Source organism: Thermobia domestica, chromosome 9 (assembly GCF_964235325.1).
Source record: "Thermobia domestica chromosome 9, izTheDome1.hap1.1, whole genome shotgun sequence".
Classification (NCBI taxonomy): domain Eukaryota; kingdom Metazoa; phylum Arthropoda; class Insecta; order Zygentoma; family Lepismatidae; genus Thermobia; species Thermobia domestica.
In genome coordinates this window covers 217,838,147-217,853,445 of record NC_137462.1, presented here as the reverse complement: position 1 = coordinate 217,853,445, position 15,299 = coordinate 217,838,147, and the positions used below count along the sequence as shown (strand labels likewise).

The window sequence follows — 15,299 nt, the reverse complement described above, 5'->3', positions numbered from 1 at the left end:
GATACATTAACTTAAGAATTTGAGACATGGATGTACGAGTAGACGTAAAAATAGAATAATAATGAGTCTTGGCTACATTGAGCACAACGATTCAAACAGGTTTCTTAACGAGTGATTAGGAGATAGAAGAGTCCATTTGTTGATAAATCTGGAATATATAAAACACGCTTACAAGGAAAGGGCATTAGTTGGTTGATTAGTACGCTAGTCTTTGTAATTATATTTTAAAATGTATAGATGAGTTGTAAGATAATAGGAGTGAAAGGTGGAGATAATAGGGACGGCAAGCGATCTCAAGTACTGATAAAATTAACGTATTTTTTCTTAAATTTCCACTGTTATACAAAATTGTAAAGATCCATAGTTAGAAAAATTAATAAAAAAATTTAACAGATCAAAAAGGTTATAAAAAAGTAATTGATTAAATTAAAAATTATTATCTGAAAAAAATAACGACTCAATTTTGAAAATTAAAATGTTTCAAAATTGATCGATTAAAATTAAAATTTTAAATACTGTGCAATGTGAATTGTGATTTGTGAAACGTAATGTATCATTTATTCGATAAAATTAGAGGGTTGGGAAAAATTAATCGATTAATTCAAAAAGTTAGTGTTCTCACACAAAACTGATCATTAATAAAAATAAAAATAAATTGACATGAAATTGAAAAATAAATGACCAATTAAAATTATGCATTTTAATTTAACCTTTATGTACTTCTATGAGAAACAATATTTATATATACAGGGTGTTTCAGATAAAACGTCCAGTGCTTATAAATCCGAAATGGCTGAGAATAAAAAGTTGAAACAAAAACTGAGATAGGAAAATGTTATAGAGCGCATCACATGGTGTTGTTGTGGTGACCCACAGGGCCCTCCTTCAAGGGGGCCCAGGGGCCAACTTCAAATTTTCAAATAGGAACATGTATTGAATCATACCTCATTCAATAGTACTTGAAAAACGAAACAACTTTTGTAGGAAACAATTTTCGATGTGGGCCACCGTTTTTAAATGGCCGCAAAAAGTGGGTCCTATATCAGATAAAACGTCCAGTGCTTATAAATCCGAAATGGCTGAGAATAAAAAGATGAAACAAAAACTGACATAGGAAAATGTCATAGGGCGCATCACATGGTGTTGTCGTGGTGACCCACAGGGCCCTCCTTCAAGGGGACCCAGGGGCCAACTTCAAATTTTCAAATGGGAACACGTATTGAATCATACCTCATTGAATAGTACTTGAAAAACGAAACAACTTTTGTATGAAACAATTTTCGATCTGGGCTACCGTTTTCAAAATGGCCGCAAAAAGTGTCCTGTATCAGATAAAACGTCCAGTGCTTATAGGCCTAAATCAGAAACGGCTGAGAATAGAGAGATGAAACAAAAACTGAGATAGAAACGATGATAAAGCATATCAAGTGGTGTTATTGTGGTGACCCTCAGGAAACTCTGTGAAGGGGGCCCAGGTATCAACTTCAAACTGATACAGGACTTTTTGCGGCCATTTTGAAAACGGTGCCCCAAATCGAAAATTGTTTCCTACAAAGGTTGTTTCGTATTTCAAGGACTATTGAATGAGGTATGATTCAATACATGTTCCCATTTGAAAATTTGAAGTTGGCCCCTGGGCCCCCTTGAAGGAGGGCCCTGTGGGTCACCACGACAACTCCATGTGATGCGCCCTATGACATTTTCCTATGTCAGTTTTTGTTTCATCTTTTTATTCTCAGCCATTTCGGATTTATAAGCACTGGACGTTTTATCTGATATAGGACCCACTGTTTGCGGCCATTTAAAAACGGTGGCCCAAATCGAAAATTGTTTCCTACAAAAGTTGTTTCGTTTTTCAAGTACTATTGAATGAGGTATGATTCAATACATGTTCCTCTTTGAAAATTTGAAGTTGGACCCTGGGCCCCCTTGAAGGAGGGCCCTTGTGGGTAACCGCAATAACACCATGTGATGCGCCCTATGGCATTTTCCTATCTCAGTTTTTGTTTCATCTTTTTATTCTCAGCCGTTTCGGATTTATAAGCACTGGACGTTTTATCTGAAACACCCTATATATATATATATATATATATATATATATATATATATATATATATATATATAGTTATTTCATAAATACTGTCAGAGGTTTGGAGCAGTCACATTGTTTACGATATATTGATGTCGTTTTGCAAGGTGATACATGGAAGTGTGGAGCATGAAGAGTTCTCAAAATATCCACCTTGAGCCTGGATTGCAGGCCCGAAGTCCGGCGGCCCATTCGTCAATTAAATTACGAACAGTGTTGGTGGAAAAGTGACGGGCTGCCCTGATCCAAGCGCGCTTCAGGGAGTTCACATTAAGGTGTCTCTTCTTGCAAGGCATTGATTGAATCACAGTTTGTAGTCGAGCGGCTTCAGATCCATGCTGCAAGAGAGCCAGTTTAATGTGGAAACAAAGTCTGGGATGTTGGCCCGTGGCCACTCATATGTTGACTGACTTTGTGCGCGGGAGCAGAATCCTGTTACTTGGGGAACATGGTGGTACTCAGTGGTTTCACAATGGGCTCCAAACTGTGGTTTGGTCCGTGGTAGCCGATGTCTTCACCCCATGTTCACAAAAATGGAACCGTGTTGTGCTGTTGAAGCTCATACCTCACCACATCATGACTAATCCTGGGTAATGGGATCTTTGCACTCTGGAAACACGTTTAGCAGCTTGCATTGATGATGATGTGTACACACGGTTATTTTGAGCATCAATTATTCTTTGACCATTTCCCGCGTAACGCTTAGAAGACGTTTAATTTCACCATTCTCGTGGCGTAATGCATCAGTCACCTGTACGTTGTTTATAGGCTCTCGAGTCCCAGGTCCTGAATGAGCACTCGTGAAATTGTTGGATTCGAAATGGACATCTCTCGGGACATGTCTGATTGAGTCCTGATGAGGTTTCGTCAAATTCTTGCAGCTGCTGCTTTAACTGTCTGTGGTATCCTCACTGTGCGCAGCCTGCCACTACGCTGCCGTCATTGAGACTTCCCGTTTCATTGTAAAGTTGGATGGTGCGGTAAGCTGATTTGCAGGGGTTTCAGGATGGCGAAGATTTGTGGCGGTGGCATCCTCATTGTGTGTAGCGCAGTGTCTGTGATACGATTCTAGTAGTCGCCCCACTGCCACGCGTCTCACCTTGGATTGGAGAGCTCAGGGACCGACTTTGCTTCCGTTTGTATAACATTTCCCTACAAATGGAAGCACTTATACCTAGCATGATCAAACGGCGGTCAAAATATCTTATAATATTTATGAAATAATGTCTTACCAAATGGGTCCATGTAATCATCGTCAGTAGTAGTGATTTCAACGTTACAAGTTCCATGAGAGGATCCTCATGACTACCCTTACAGTACGTCCAATGTAATTATACTTAATATTAGATAACTAACATTTTAAAATTTAACAAAAAAGTGTTGCGTATTATAGTAATGACTATAATGTTCCACGAAGTTTATAGTTCAACAATTTTTAACGGAGCTCCCTATGTAAAGCATACAAATGGAAACTAGTATAACTTGTCTGTTACCTGCATACATTCTTAGCAGCGGAAAGTTACGTGTGTACTTTTGCCAGTGATATAAAGCGGAAACTTATTCACTATTTTTCCGTAAAATTTTCATTTTTAATGAAAGATGCGTGAATAACAATTAATATTGTTATTTAGCCGTGCAATTTAAACTCCCATTTCTGTTTAACTCGTGCAACCCTGAAGATCAGTTCCTAATTCAATGTTTATTATAAAAAAGTGTATGATGTACGCTTTTACATATTTAAAGAGTAGCGAAAAATAATGCATTTTATTTATGGAATTCATTCACATAAAGTTTATTTCCCTACAAACAGGACTGATCTTTTTTCTATGGAAAAAGAAAGAAAGGGAAAAAAAAACGGAGATTGAGGCCACATTTCATGTGAGACAGTAAACAGTATTATATCAAATTGTGTACTATATTCGTGTGTAAAAGACGGTATAAAATTTCTCCGTTCTAAATATGGTTATTTTTCGAAGAAAGAAAAGAAAAGGTTACGTAAAAATATTATTTTTCTCCAAATTTTTAGAAAGAATTGTTTGAAGATTTTTTTTTTTCATCACATCATTCGAGTTCAAGAATTAAGAATTTGCCCTAACTTAAAATTTTCGCAAGTTTTTCTGTTAAAAATGTTCAGCAGTGTTCTAGTTGAACAATTCAAAGGTTTTTATGACATGACGTTAGTACAGAAACTGAAAGAAAGAATCAAGGAAAATATTTTAATGCTGAAAAATTTCATCGCTGAATTTTAGTATTTCATAGTAAGCCTCACTCACATATCAGGTAGATCTTGTGGTCAGATTAAAAAATTAACATCATCTGAAGATATCATAAATTCTAGAAATAGATAAAGGAATTCTAGAATTTGCTTGATTGCAGCTTCGTACCTTACTATACAGATGTATGTGTTAATAAGATGCGATCTTTAATAAAGGTGCGAACACTGGTAATAAAACAGAGGATAATGAACAAAGGTAGCACAATCACTACTTTTTACCTACAGTAGCTTCCAAGATAAAAAAAAAAAAAATCAATATTTTCGTATATTTGCAACATTATGGTATTTGCCTCTACCGAACTACACAAGAGTTTTTTCCAGGGTGGATTGATTTAAATCAGTCTGATTTAAATCACGATTTTAATCAAGATTTAAATCACTTGATTTTTTTTAATAAAAATCGTTGATTTAAATCAAATTCCGAAATGAATTAATGTAAAGTGAAAGTAAGTAAAATCCCGTTTCTCTTCTGTCATTTCGATCATGGAAGATAATAATCATAGTACAATGAGACTCAAATGTATGTAAGCACAGTATGAAAACAAGTATAATGTAGGGAACGATCAGGGAAAATCCCGTTTGAACGGGTGACGGGTGAACCCTGCTTTCTTGTCTTTGTAACACAAGGTTTTAAAATTTCTACTTCAACGGGGAAATCGCCATGGACATTTAAGATGAAAACTCTTTTGTGTCTACGTCTATTTGTTTGTTTCCAGATAATAGGAGCGTATTTAGAGGGGTCTGATCCCCTCTCCGAAACAAAAAAAAAAAAAAATTAAAAATTTGGGGCGAAATTTATGTACTAAATACATAAAGTTCCTCGGGATCGTAATATGACAAATTTTGGATGCGTTAAAATATCGAATAATACTTTTGATAAAGTGTATACTTGACCCCATTGCAGAACATGCCGCGATCTGCGATGTGATCGCAGAAAATTTGCCGCGCCTGTGCAGGAAAAATTGTCAGAGGAAATAAAATAGCCAACAGAAAAGTATAAAAACGTGCCTGCTATGTATAGATGTCTTAAATGCACGGACAACTCGCATTTAAACTGTTTTTCACGTCACATAAAGCATATTTTTAACAATCACAAGTGTTTCTTCTTCTGAAACTGATCATCTTGATTTTTTTTTATTTTGGAAGTGCTGCAGGGAATTCGTGTTATTATTCAGTTCAAAATCTCTTATCGTCGCGAATTGTGTCGAGGAATTTGAAGCTTTAAAATATATAAAACGATAATTATGCCTGTTGTGCTGTATGGTTGTGAAACATGGTCGCTTACGCTGAGGGAAGAACGCAGACTGAAAGTAATTGAGAATAAAATCCTGAAACGAATATTCGGAACCAAAAGTAACAGAAATGAGGAATGGCGAAAACTTCATGATGAGGAACTGCATAATTTATACCATTCACCAAATATTGTTAGGGTCATCAAATCTTGGAGGCTCAGGTGGGCAGGACATATAGCGAGAATGGAAGAAAGTAGGAATGCTTTCAAAGTTTTAACTGGAAGTCCAATCGGAAAACGACCATTAGGAAGGCCTAGGCGCAGATGTGAGGACAATATTAAGTTGCATCTCGCAGAAATAGGAATACAAAGTAAAAACTGGATCCAGTTGACTAAGGATAGAAGTTAGTGGAGAGCTTTTGTGAACATGGCATTGAACCTCCGGGTTCCATAGGTCATAGAGTGAGTTAGTTAATTTTAGGCGAAATTTACGTACTTTATATGTATTTCGTGCCGTTAGCTAGTTCCAATTGTTTAAAAATATGCCCCTGCCAAATATCAGTAACTTTCGTGAAAAGAAAAGTGTCATGTTGATATACATTGCTGTACTTTTTCCTTAATGCTTAAGAAACATTGTTTGGGATTGAAATAAGTTAACGATTGGGAATTAATTTAAAACTAATTGTTTGGGATTGAAATAGGTTAACGATTGGGAATTAATTCAAAATTAAAACCCAGTACTTTCACTTAAATGACATAATTAACATTTAATGCTAATTCCTAATGTTTTTTCTTCAGTTCGCGACTTGTATTATATGAAGAAAAAGATTTGATTTAAATCAAAAGAATCGATTTAAGTCAAAAAAAATCAACAAAAATGATTTTTTTGAAAAAAATCATGATTTTTTTCCACCCTGGTTTTTCCCTTTGTTTAAATATCTGATAAAGTAAGAGGATCACCAGATTGAGAAATTAAAATTCCAGGGAAAGAGGTGTATATTAAGATAGTTATTAAATTGTGTTCTTAGGTACATAGTTTGAAACTCAAAATCTTACCTTATACTCCGAACTTCCGTTAGTGTTTAAGCCATTTTCTTCATATTTCAATGCTCTCTGGAATCCTCCTCAAGCGCAGACGTGGTGTTAGCCGGAATCTATTTTTTTTTTTTTTTAATTTCATTATTATATCACTTCAAAACCTGTAAATAGAAAAATCGGCACCAAGATTTCCGCGTTACACTTCTGTAAATGCTATTCACCACTCGATGGTGAGGGGCTAAAGTTAGGCTTGAAGGACGTGGAAAGTGTCACTATTCGTCTCAGTAACCCAGAAAACTATGAATTTAAGATTAATATATGTCATCCCGAGTATTCATCCTCTCCTTTGCATAAAGATCAACTTTTTTTTCCATCTACGGAGGTCATAAAAAGTAAGTGTTAATATTAAAGCCACTATATCATATGAAGCTCAAGCATTAAAGTTGATATTCTATTAGTTTAGACGTTTTTTCGAATTTGCAACAACAATTTTAGTATGAGACGCTACATGAACCATTGTATTTCGATTTCGTGAAGACTAGAGTTAAGAAGCTTATTAACAAACATTCGTGTAGTGTGGTTCATGAAGAGCCTCATACTAAAATTATTGTTGCAGGTTCGAAGAAAAATGTCTAAACTTGCAGAATATCAACAAACATGCTTTGTATGTAGGTTTTTAACGTGACTTGCTAGAACATATTTCATGTGTATCTGTGTTATAAACACTTACTGTTTATGACTATCACAGGCGAGAAAATGTCAATCTTTACTTACCTTCCTTTATCTTATATAAACTCCAATAGATCTTCATAACTAGTAGCTGTTGTGAAATATTAAATTTAATACTAAAATTCAATTTCTGTGTAACATTGGAGGACCCGTTCAGTAGTGTGTGTGTTAAATTGTTCAGTCAAGCAAATATATTCAGATTCTAGGAGCCCAAGTAAACTTTGAGGAGGTTCGGAGCCTCTCGGCCCTCCAGGATCGGCGCCTATGATTCACTCTTTGTGGTTACACTGTAAGAAAATATTTGATTAATTACCAGTGTTTGAAGTGGGAAAAAAGCAGATGTGGTATGTTTTATTACGATTTTGACTCGACATGGCGGCTATCTAAGTGCTGAAATCCAGTGAGCGTATGTTGTCTAAAAATTGCATTTCTATTTACATAATGACTGAAAACCACTGGAGAGCTTCTATTTCGTTATGGGGGGGGGGGGGATCATGGAGAGACTTTGATCCATTACCAACAACTTTCTGGAAAAAAAATATAAAATATCTCCTTATGTTATATTATAGAAAATTATACACGAAAATGCTAATATATATATATATATATATATATATATATATATATATATATATATATATATATATATATATATATATATATATATATATATATATATATATATATATATTAACAATTTCCTGCGAGAAAACTCCTGGATCTCCACTCGAGTAGTGCCGTGCCGTGGAAAATAAGCGCCCGGGGCGAGAGTATACGATGGTGCCCCTTTACATACGAATGAGGTCGACAGACTAGCCGCGAAATGCAAGAAAATTTTCAAAACTAAACCTTGCTTTTCCTTGATTTTGAGTACTTTTTATTACTTTTCACTACCATTTTGTATGTATCTTTTCTTTTTTCCTTCCCAAATTTTGCGCCTCCTTACTTCGGCGCCAAACTCGCCCTCCCCACAGCACGTCACTGCAATCGAATGAAGGGTATTTGAAACCCCTGTAAGATGCAAGCAAACAACTCCCAATTTCGCCCATGCTCAAAACATATTTATATGAATTAAAACAAGAAGATACATACATACATACGAAAGAAATTATGGCACATCAAAATATAAAATAGATTAACTTCTTTGAAGACGCCTCACTTTAAAAACAAACGACAGAAAAAAAGATATAATTGTCGTGTTGACAACCTATAAAAACCATTGTGTATAAAAATGGATTTTTTAAAGGTATTTCGCATCTAGTGTTCCATGGTGGTATGCCTTGGTTACTGAAAAACCAGAGACGGTATGCCTTCATCACTGAAAAACCAGAGGCGGTATGGCATACCAGCGCATACCGTCTCACTTCGACCACTGTTAATTACTCTTAATTTAGTTCTTAACATAAAGTGTTTTTTACTGTTGCTGCCTCAAAGAAAAATTGTGTTATAGGGTAAATTCATCCTCTGCTTCGGACACCAACGATATACATTCGGTCCCTGTTATAGAGGGACATTAAATTGTAATCAATATTTCCATTGTGCACCTGGTACAGGATAAGTTCCTGCAAGGTTAACCTTACTACCAACAGACATAATAAACGCAATCAGCTGTTCTGACAAACTAAATTAATGGTTCGAATTTGGGCATACAAAAAATATTACTTAAAAAATACGAACATGAATTAAATTATTGTCTTGCTATTGAGAGACTACTAATTTCTACCGCTCAAACATGAAGATAATTATGTACAGTATCATACATGCGCGATAGATAAACTCTTTGATATCAGCAGTTATAAGTGAAGAAAAGTAAGGTTTTACCTGGTTTGGACCATTTATTGTTAATCCTCACACGTAACGAAATCATATATTTTACGTGAAGACCAAAACATGCTTACATAACACAAATAAAATTAAAACACTAAATACAATGACAAGATAGTTTGCTGACATTAGAGTTTCACATCTTTTATTAATATACAGTTTATTAAAAATCATTTCGTAACTGAAATAAGAGGTGTTTCTGAAACCGAGAAGTGTCAATTTCCTCTCCTTCCCAAATGATGTCTCTTATTGCAACACGCGTTATTTCGAATACGAGAAACCATGAAGTGGTGGTCGATATCAGTATAAAGAAACTCATACGTATGTCATCCAAAAATACACATTTCAGTAATGTGCAGCGGGTACACAAAGTTTCCTACAGAGCATGATTCCCACAGATGCTCCCAACAAAATTCTCAGATATCGTCTGACTTAAGGGTGAGTCCAAAGTAGACAAAAAATCAGCTTCTTTAACAGCAACGAATACGGGCTTCGTGGTTCCTAGTATTCGGTATAACGCATGCTGGGATGTATTGTTTCGTGGTATATTTCATTATTTTTTAACACACTTATAAGTGTCAAATAATACATCGAACCACGCATTATTCGAACACACACCGAACCACGTGTGCTCAATGTGGTTGAGATTGAGGAAATTTGGGAGCCATGGAAGATGCTAAAAGTCTCCAGTGTTCTTTAAATATTCTTACACAGGACGTTCGCGAAGGTTAGGTGCGTTATCGTCTTGAGAATACCATCGGCATAACAAATAAAGTGTAATATGATGGAATGTACTCAATCTACTAGGAGATCGTTATACCAGATATCAGTAATCTGTTTGTTTACAACTACCAGAGGCCTAGTAATTCCCATGTAAACATCTCCTACGCTATGCACGGGCAACCTCCTGCCTTCATTTTGACACCATACTTCAATGCCTCATGGTATTTCCGCCAAAGATGCGTACACTCACCCACGGAATGTAGTAAAAATGGTGAATTTAACAAATCTTCTTCCAGTCTTCTGTTGTTCAGTTCACACATCTTTGTATCATGTAAATCATTGGCTTTAATGAATTTTGTTGAGGAGCGGGCGACGGCAGAAGCAGCTGGTAGAATATCCTATACGTATGAGTACGCGACACTTGCTCACAGGTACAGTTGTATTGGGCTGTTGAGAAGTCTACCATACTGCGTTTATAAACCCATACCAGCTGCCGAAAACGACGATCACTCTGACAATCAATCTGGAACTGTCCTCTGGAACTTTTGACACTAGTCTTAGAACATATTCACCACGGCCACTTTCGAATACTCCATTAGTACAAGTACAATCACTTCCTTGATCGAAGCATCAGCCCTTCAGGACCTCACGATCTGACCGTTGTCAGATATTGATAAAATTTAAATGTTTACCCATCACGCAGATCCTCACTAGTGACCGGCTGGTACGTGCTTACTGGTGTACACGTTATATTATCGCGAAAATCACATGGAAACAAAGTAGAATCCATTATTCGGAAGGATGGTCGTAACTAGGTCATCGGTTGATGTTTACTTTTTCTTTCTCATTTTTAGTGTGCAGAAAACAATTTTCAAACGCAGCTAGTTTATGTTCACGTTAGAGATCGATATAGTTAATTTATCCGTTGCCTTAGAAGTAGTGTGGGCAGAATGTTTAAGTATTATCTGCAAAGGAGGAGCAACAAGATGTGGTAAGATTTTTGTAGGCTAAACGAGAAAATCATATTGAAATTCACAGTGAACTGGTGTAACTTTATAGCGCAATGCATGGTACAGCAGTATTACGAGATGGGGAAGTTCTTTGAAGAGTGCCGGGTGAACCATGCTGATTCGCTTCTTTTAAGTTGACCTATAACTGCTGCAACAGAAGCCACTGTCGGAGGTATTGAGGCGGCAATTCGGAATATTGGCATTTTGTACAGCACAGCGTACTATATTGTGCATAAGAAATTGAAGTTTCGCAGAGTCAGTGTGTAAGACCTCACTGAAATTGAATTAATTTTTAGTTTTCAAATACACTCTGTTTCAGAAAGAATATACGTATTACGAAGAATTATTTTCTCCAAACTATCGATCGCTGTGTCTCGGCTCGGCCATTGGAGAAACGAATACATAGTCTGGTCTAATTTATATTAATAGCCGCTAGATGTTAGTTGTCTTCTGTTTTGTTTGGTAACCGTCATATGTTTAAAATGGCTACTCCGCAGCAGAAATCATTTTGTGTTCTCAAGTTTGCAAAGTAAAATTCCGTGATTACAGCGCAAAGACATTTCATGTTGAGGTACCAAATTGATCCTCCGAATGGGTGGAACATTCGCAGATGGTATCGACAGTTTGTAGATACAGGATATGTATGTAAAAGGAAAGTCCTGGCCGCCCTCGTGCTCCTGAAGAAAATGTTGCACGAATTCAAACTGCTTTCCAACGTAGTCCTTCAAAATCAACTCGTCGTGCCAGTCAGGAGTTACAAGTGCCGACAACAACAATTTGGCGTGTTGTGAGATGTCGTTTGGTTATGAAGCCGTACAAGTTACAGCTGTTACAAGCTCTGCGTCCTGATGACAAACGCAAACGTGTGGCATTTTGTAACGAGATTCTGGATGCTATTGACAATGATAACACTTTTGCACAACGCATCGTGTTCAGTGGTGAAGCGACTTTCCGTGTTAGTGGTCAGTAAACAGCCTGTTGGATGTTCGAATTTGGGGCCTACAGAACCCACATGCAGTCATTGAACATGTATGAGATTCGCCCAAAATCAATGTGTTTTGTGCGATATCCCGATCATCTGTTTACGACCCATTCTTCTTTAGTGGAAACACAGTTAACAGTCAGCAGTATCTCGCTATATTACAAAACTGGTTGTTTCGAAGGCTGCACGAAGACAACTTCATTTTTCAACAAGATGGGGCACCCCCTCACTGGAGTCGCCAAGTGCGTGAATATCTGATTAAAACTCTACCGAACTGTTGGATTGGTCGTCAAAGAGCTGGCAACTTAGCATGTCTCAGCTGGCCTCCACAGTCACCGGATTTTACACCCTGTGACTTCTTCCTGTGGGGTTTCGTTAAAGACAACGTTTATGTACCACCACTCCCACAGAACCTGGAAGAGTTGAAGAACCGGATCCGTACTGCCATAACATCAGTGACGCAGGACATGCTTGCCCGTGTATGGGAGGAATTTGAGTATCGATGTGATATTGTTCGTGTCGCTGATGGAGGACATATTGAACATCTGTAATTTGAACTTGAGAGGTTCGTAAATATGTGTGTAAAATTTCATATTCGTATGTCTTAAAGTTTAATAAATATATGCATTCGAAATATGTATATTCTTTTTGAAACAGGGTGTATATATACTAATAGTATATACATACTAGTATTTACACTTATATACACTAATAGTAGGAGTTTGAGATCATTTTCTGTGCTGTTTATTAAAATATCTACTAAATGATGAACTGTAAAGGATCTGTAAATCGATTAACATATTTTATAATTAATATTTATCTATTTACTAACTTAACTGGATTTTCAGTTGTTTTAACTAATATTTGTTCTTCTTCTTAGGTTCACTGTTCAAAAGAAGTAATGTGAATTTGTGTGTGTTTCTTACACTAGAACTATGCAATGCTGTAGAGAATACTACCTATTGTAAAGTATGGTAGTTAAAATGAGCGACAACAAAGAATCAGGCTTCACTCTTGGAAATTTTATGGTTAATAGGAACAAATTACTGGCACAAATCAAGTCTGAAATCGGAGAAAGTGTCAATTTGTCTGGAAATGTGAAGGAAGAGGTGTTGTTGAACATAGATAATATTTCGAAAAATATCAAGAATGAGCCTATAGACATAGCCTCCTTCACGGGAGGCAGGGCACGGTCAAAACATGCTAAGCGTATTAGAAGAGAAAACAACAGACCTTGTTTACGTAGCACGCGCTATCATGGCAAGTTTACGGACTCTATTAAAATTGAAGGTCAGCACGGGAGTAATAGCATCGTAGACCCTTTGAGAATTGGACGAGATAGAAGTGGTAATTATTTCGTCGACATGAAAGTTGAAGGAGAACGCGGGAAACCCTATGTCAGAAACACAAGTACAAATTTACGTCGTCGAATGAGGGAGAATGGTTCTGTAAAAGTTCCCAGTGATAATAGTCTAGTGCAAAGAGAACTTGATTTTCGAGAGATGAGACTGCAACTTAAAAAATGCTACGTGAAGTTGGAGGTAATCGATCTCTGCAAGGAGCTTAGAAAGTACGTTTCTAAGCAAGCAGTTGCTTCAAGTACAAGGTTTGTGAAAATTTATTAAAAATCACTTAATTTAGATAGACGGGTATAGTGTTCTTAGTTCGTGTTATTATGTTTCGTGTAAAACTCATAGTACTTTGGTATCCATAAATGTTGTTATTTTAGTTAAACATACTCGTATATAGCTTGAAAGTTACCTAAGTCTGAGTTTCCATTAGGAAACATGTAAACAACAGGTAAGATAAGAGCGAGCTAATCATTCTGTTATTGGAAAATGTGTTATGTGTCATTTTTTACCCGTGTAGGCTACAGTCTCAATACATTTATTACTGTTGGATACTTATGGTGCATTTCAATAGGTCATAAACAAGAGGATATACATTTGTATATTATACAGGGTATTTCAAAACAACACCGACAACGTTTGGGAAGTGATTCCTGACACCAAGATAAGACAAAAAGTATAGACCTACCTGGGTGCACAAATGCTTCCTTTCGGAGTTATAGGCTGCCAAAAACTTGAAAAAATGAACTTTAAAGGTCCATAGCTCCAATACTATGGAACCTACCGTAGTCGAGTCAAGACTTCACTTAGGAACCAGTATGTGCCCTATCTAAATATCCATGTTTCAGAATCCTGAGATATTTCCGCAACAAGTTTTATAGAGGTAGTTGATGAGTACTTCAAATTATATGCCCGTAGCGAAACTCCCGTTTCCTCCCACATACTCATTTCACTGATTCTTCCATCATCGTTCACTTGCTTTAATCATCCGTCTGCCGCAGCCTAAAAGACATAATCGTAAGAGTTAAACTCAAAGATTTCATTTCAGGACATACTTTTGTAGTACTGATTTCAGTTGATGTACTTCCTTAAAATTTTAGTGTCTTGGATTTTATATCTATATCATTTTTTTTTTTTTTAATTATCTTCACGTCTCGAGAAATATTATAATCCATTGTCTAACTCAGAATATTTAGATGAATTTCTGTTCCAGAGGAGCTAGTCTGTTGTGGCATTACTTGAATATTTACGGACTCAGGATGTAGCACTCACTATTGGTGAACTGAGTTGAGAGTTCAGTCCCACAGTCATGAAATCTTCGTGCTATATAGACATTGTATGCATTTTCCTTAACTCGCATTTCCTTCAACTACCATTATTTCATCGTATTTCATTTACATTTATCATTGGCTCCTGTAATCTGCAGGGAATAAATATGAGGCATTGAATTGAACATTGTATTACACCTGCATATAAACAAAGTTTTAAAAAATCTTTTGGAAGAATCGAGGTAGAAGACCAATAGTACAACACTAAAAATCGTATATTGAGATTGTCTAAAGGGATTTACAAAAAGGCAGACATAACAAAGTGATTGTAATCTTTATTATTCATTTCACTAATTTCTACAGGGTAGGGAAGTGGGAGATTTTAAATCACGTAGTACACAGTTATTCTTAAATATGACAACGCTATGAGACCATGATAATATAGCATATACGATTCCGTAAATGAATCCATATGGTTTCAACAAGACGGAGCTACAGCTCATACAGCAAGGATATCGATCATCGCTTTACGAGACTTATTTGGAATCCATATCATGTCAAGAAATGGCGATATGAACTGGCGTGCAAGATTGCAAGATCGCCAGGTCTGACAGGTGTGATTTCCTTGTATGGGGCTATTTAAAGGATCGTGTGTTTGCTACTCATCCCCATACACTGAATGAATATAAAGCTGCTGCGATATGTGAAGAGATTCAATCCATTACTGCGGTGATACTGCAGAGAGTTACCAGAAACATCCAATCGCGAATGCAAGAATGTC

The 15,299-nt window shown here is 36.5% G+C and overlaps 1 protein-coding gene across 1 annotated transcript in view; it reads left to right on the top strand.

The window, feature by feature from the left end:
* LOC145660600 (uncharacterized) overlaps nucleotides 1-15,299 on the top strand; it is an 80,831-nt gene that overhangs the window by 35,758 nt on the left and 29,774 nt on the right. The window contains exon 3 of the mRNA XM_081725861.1: nucleotides 12,782-13,507. Coding sequence (XP_081581987.1) covers nucleotides 12,873-13,507 — 635 coding nt within the window. The 5' untranslated portion in view covers nucleotides 12,782-12,872. The remainder of the gene's footprint in view (nucleotides 1-12,781; nucleotides 13,508-15,299) is intronic.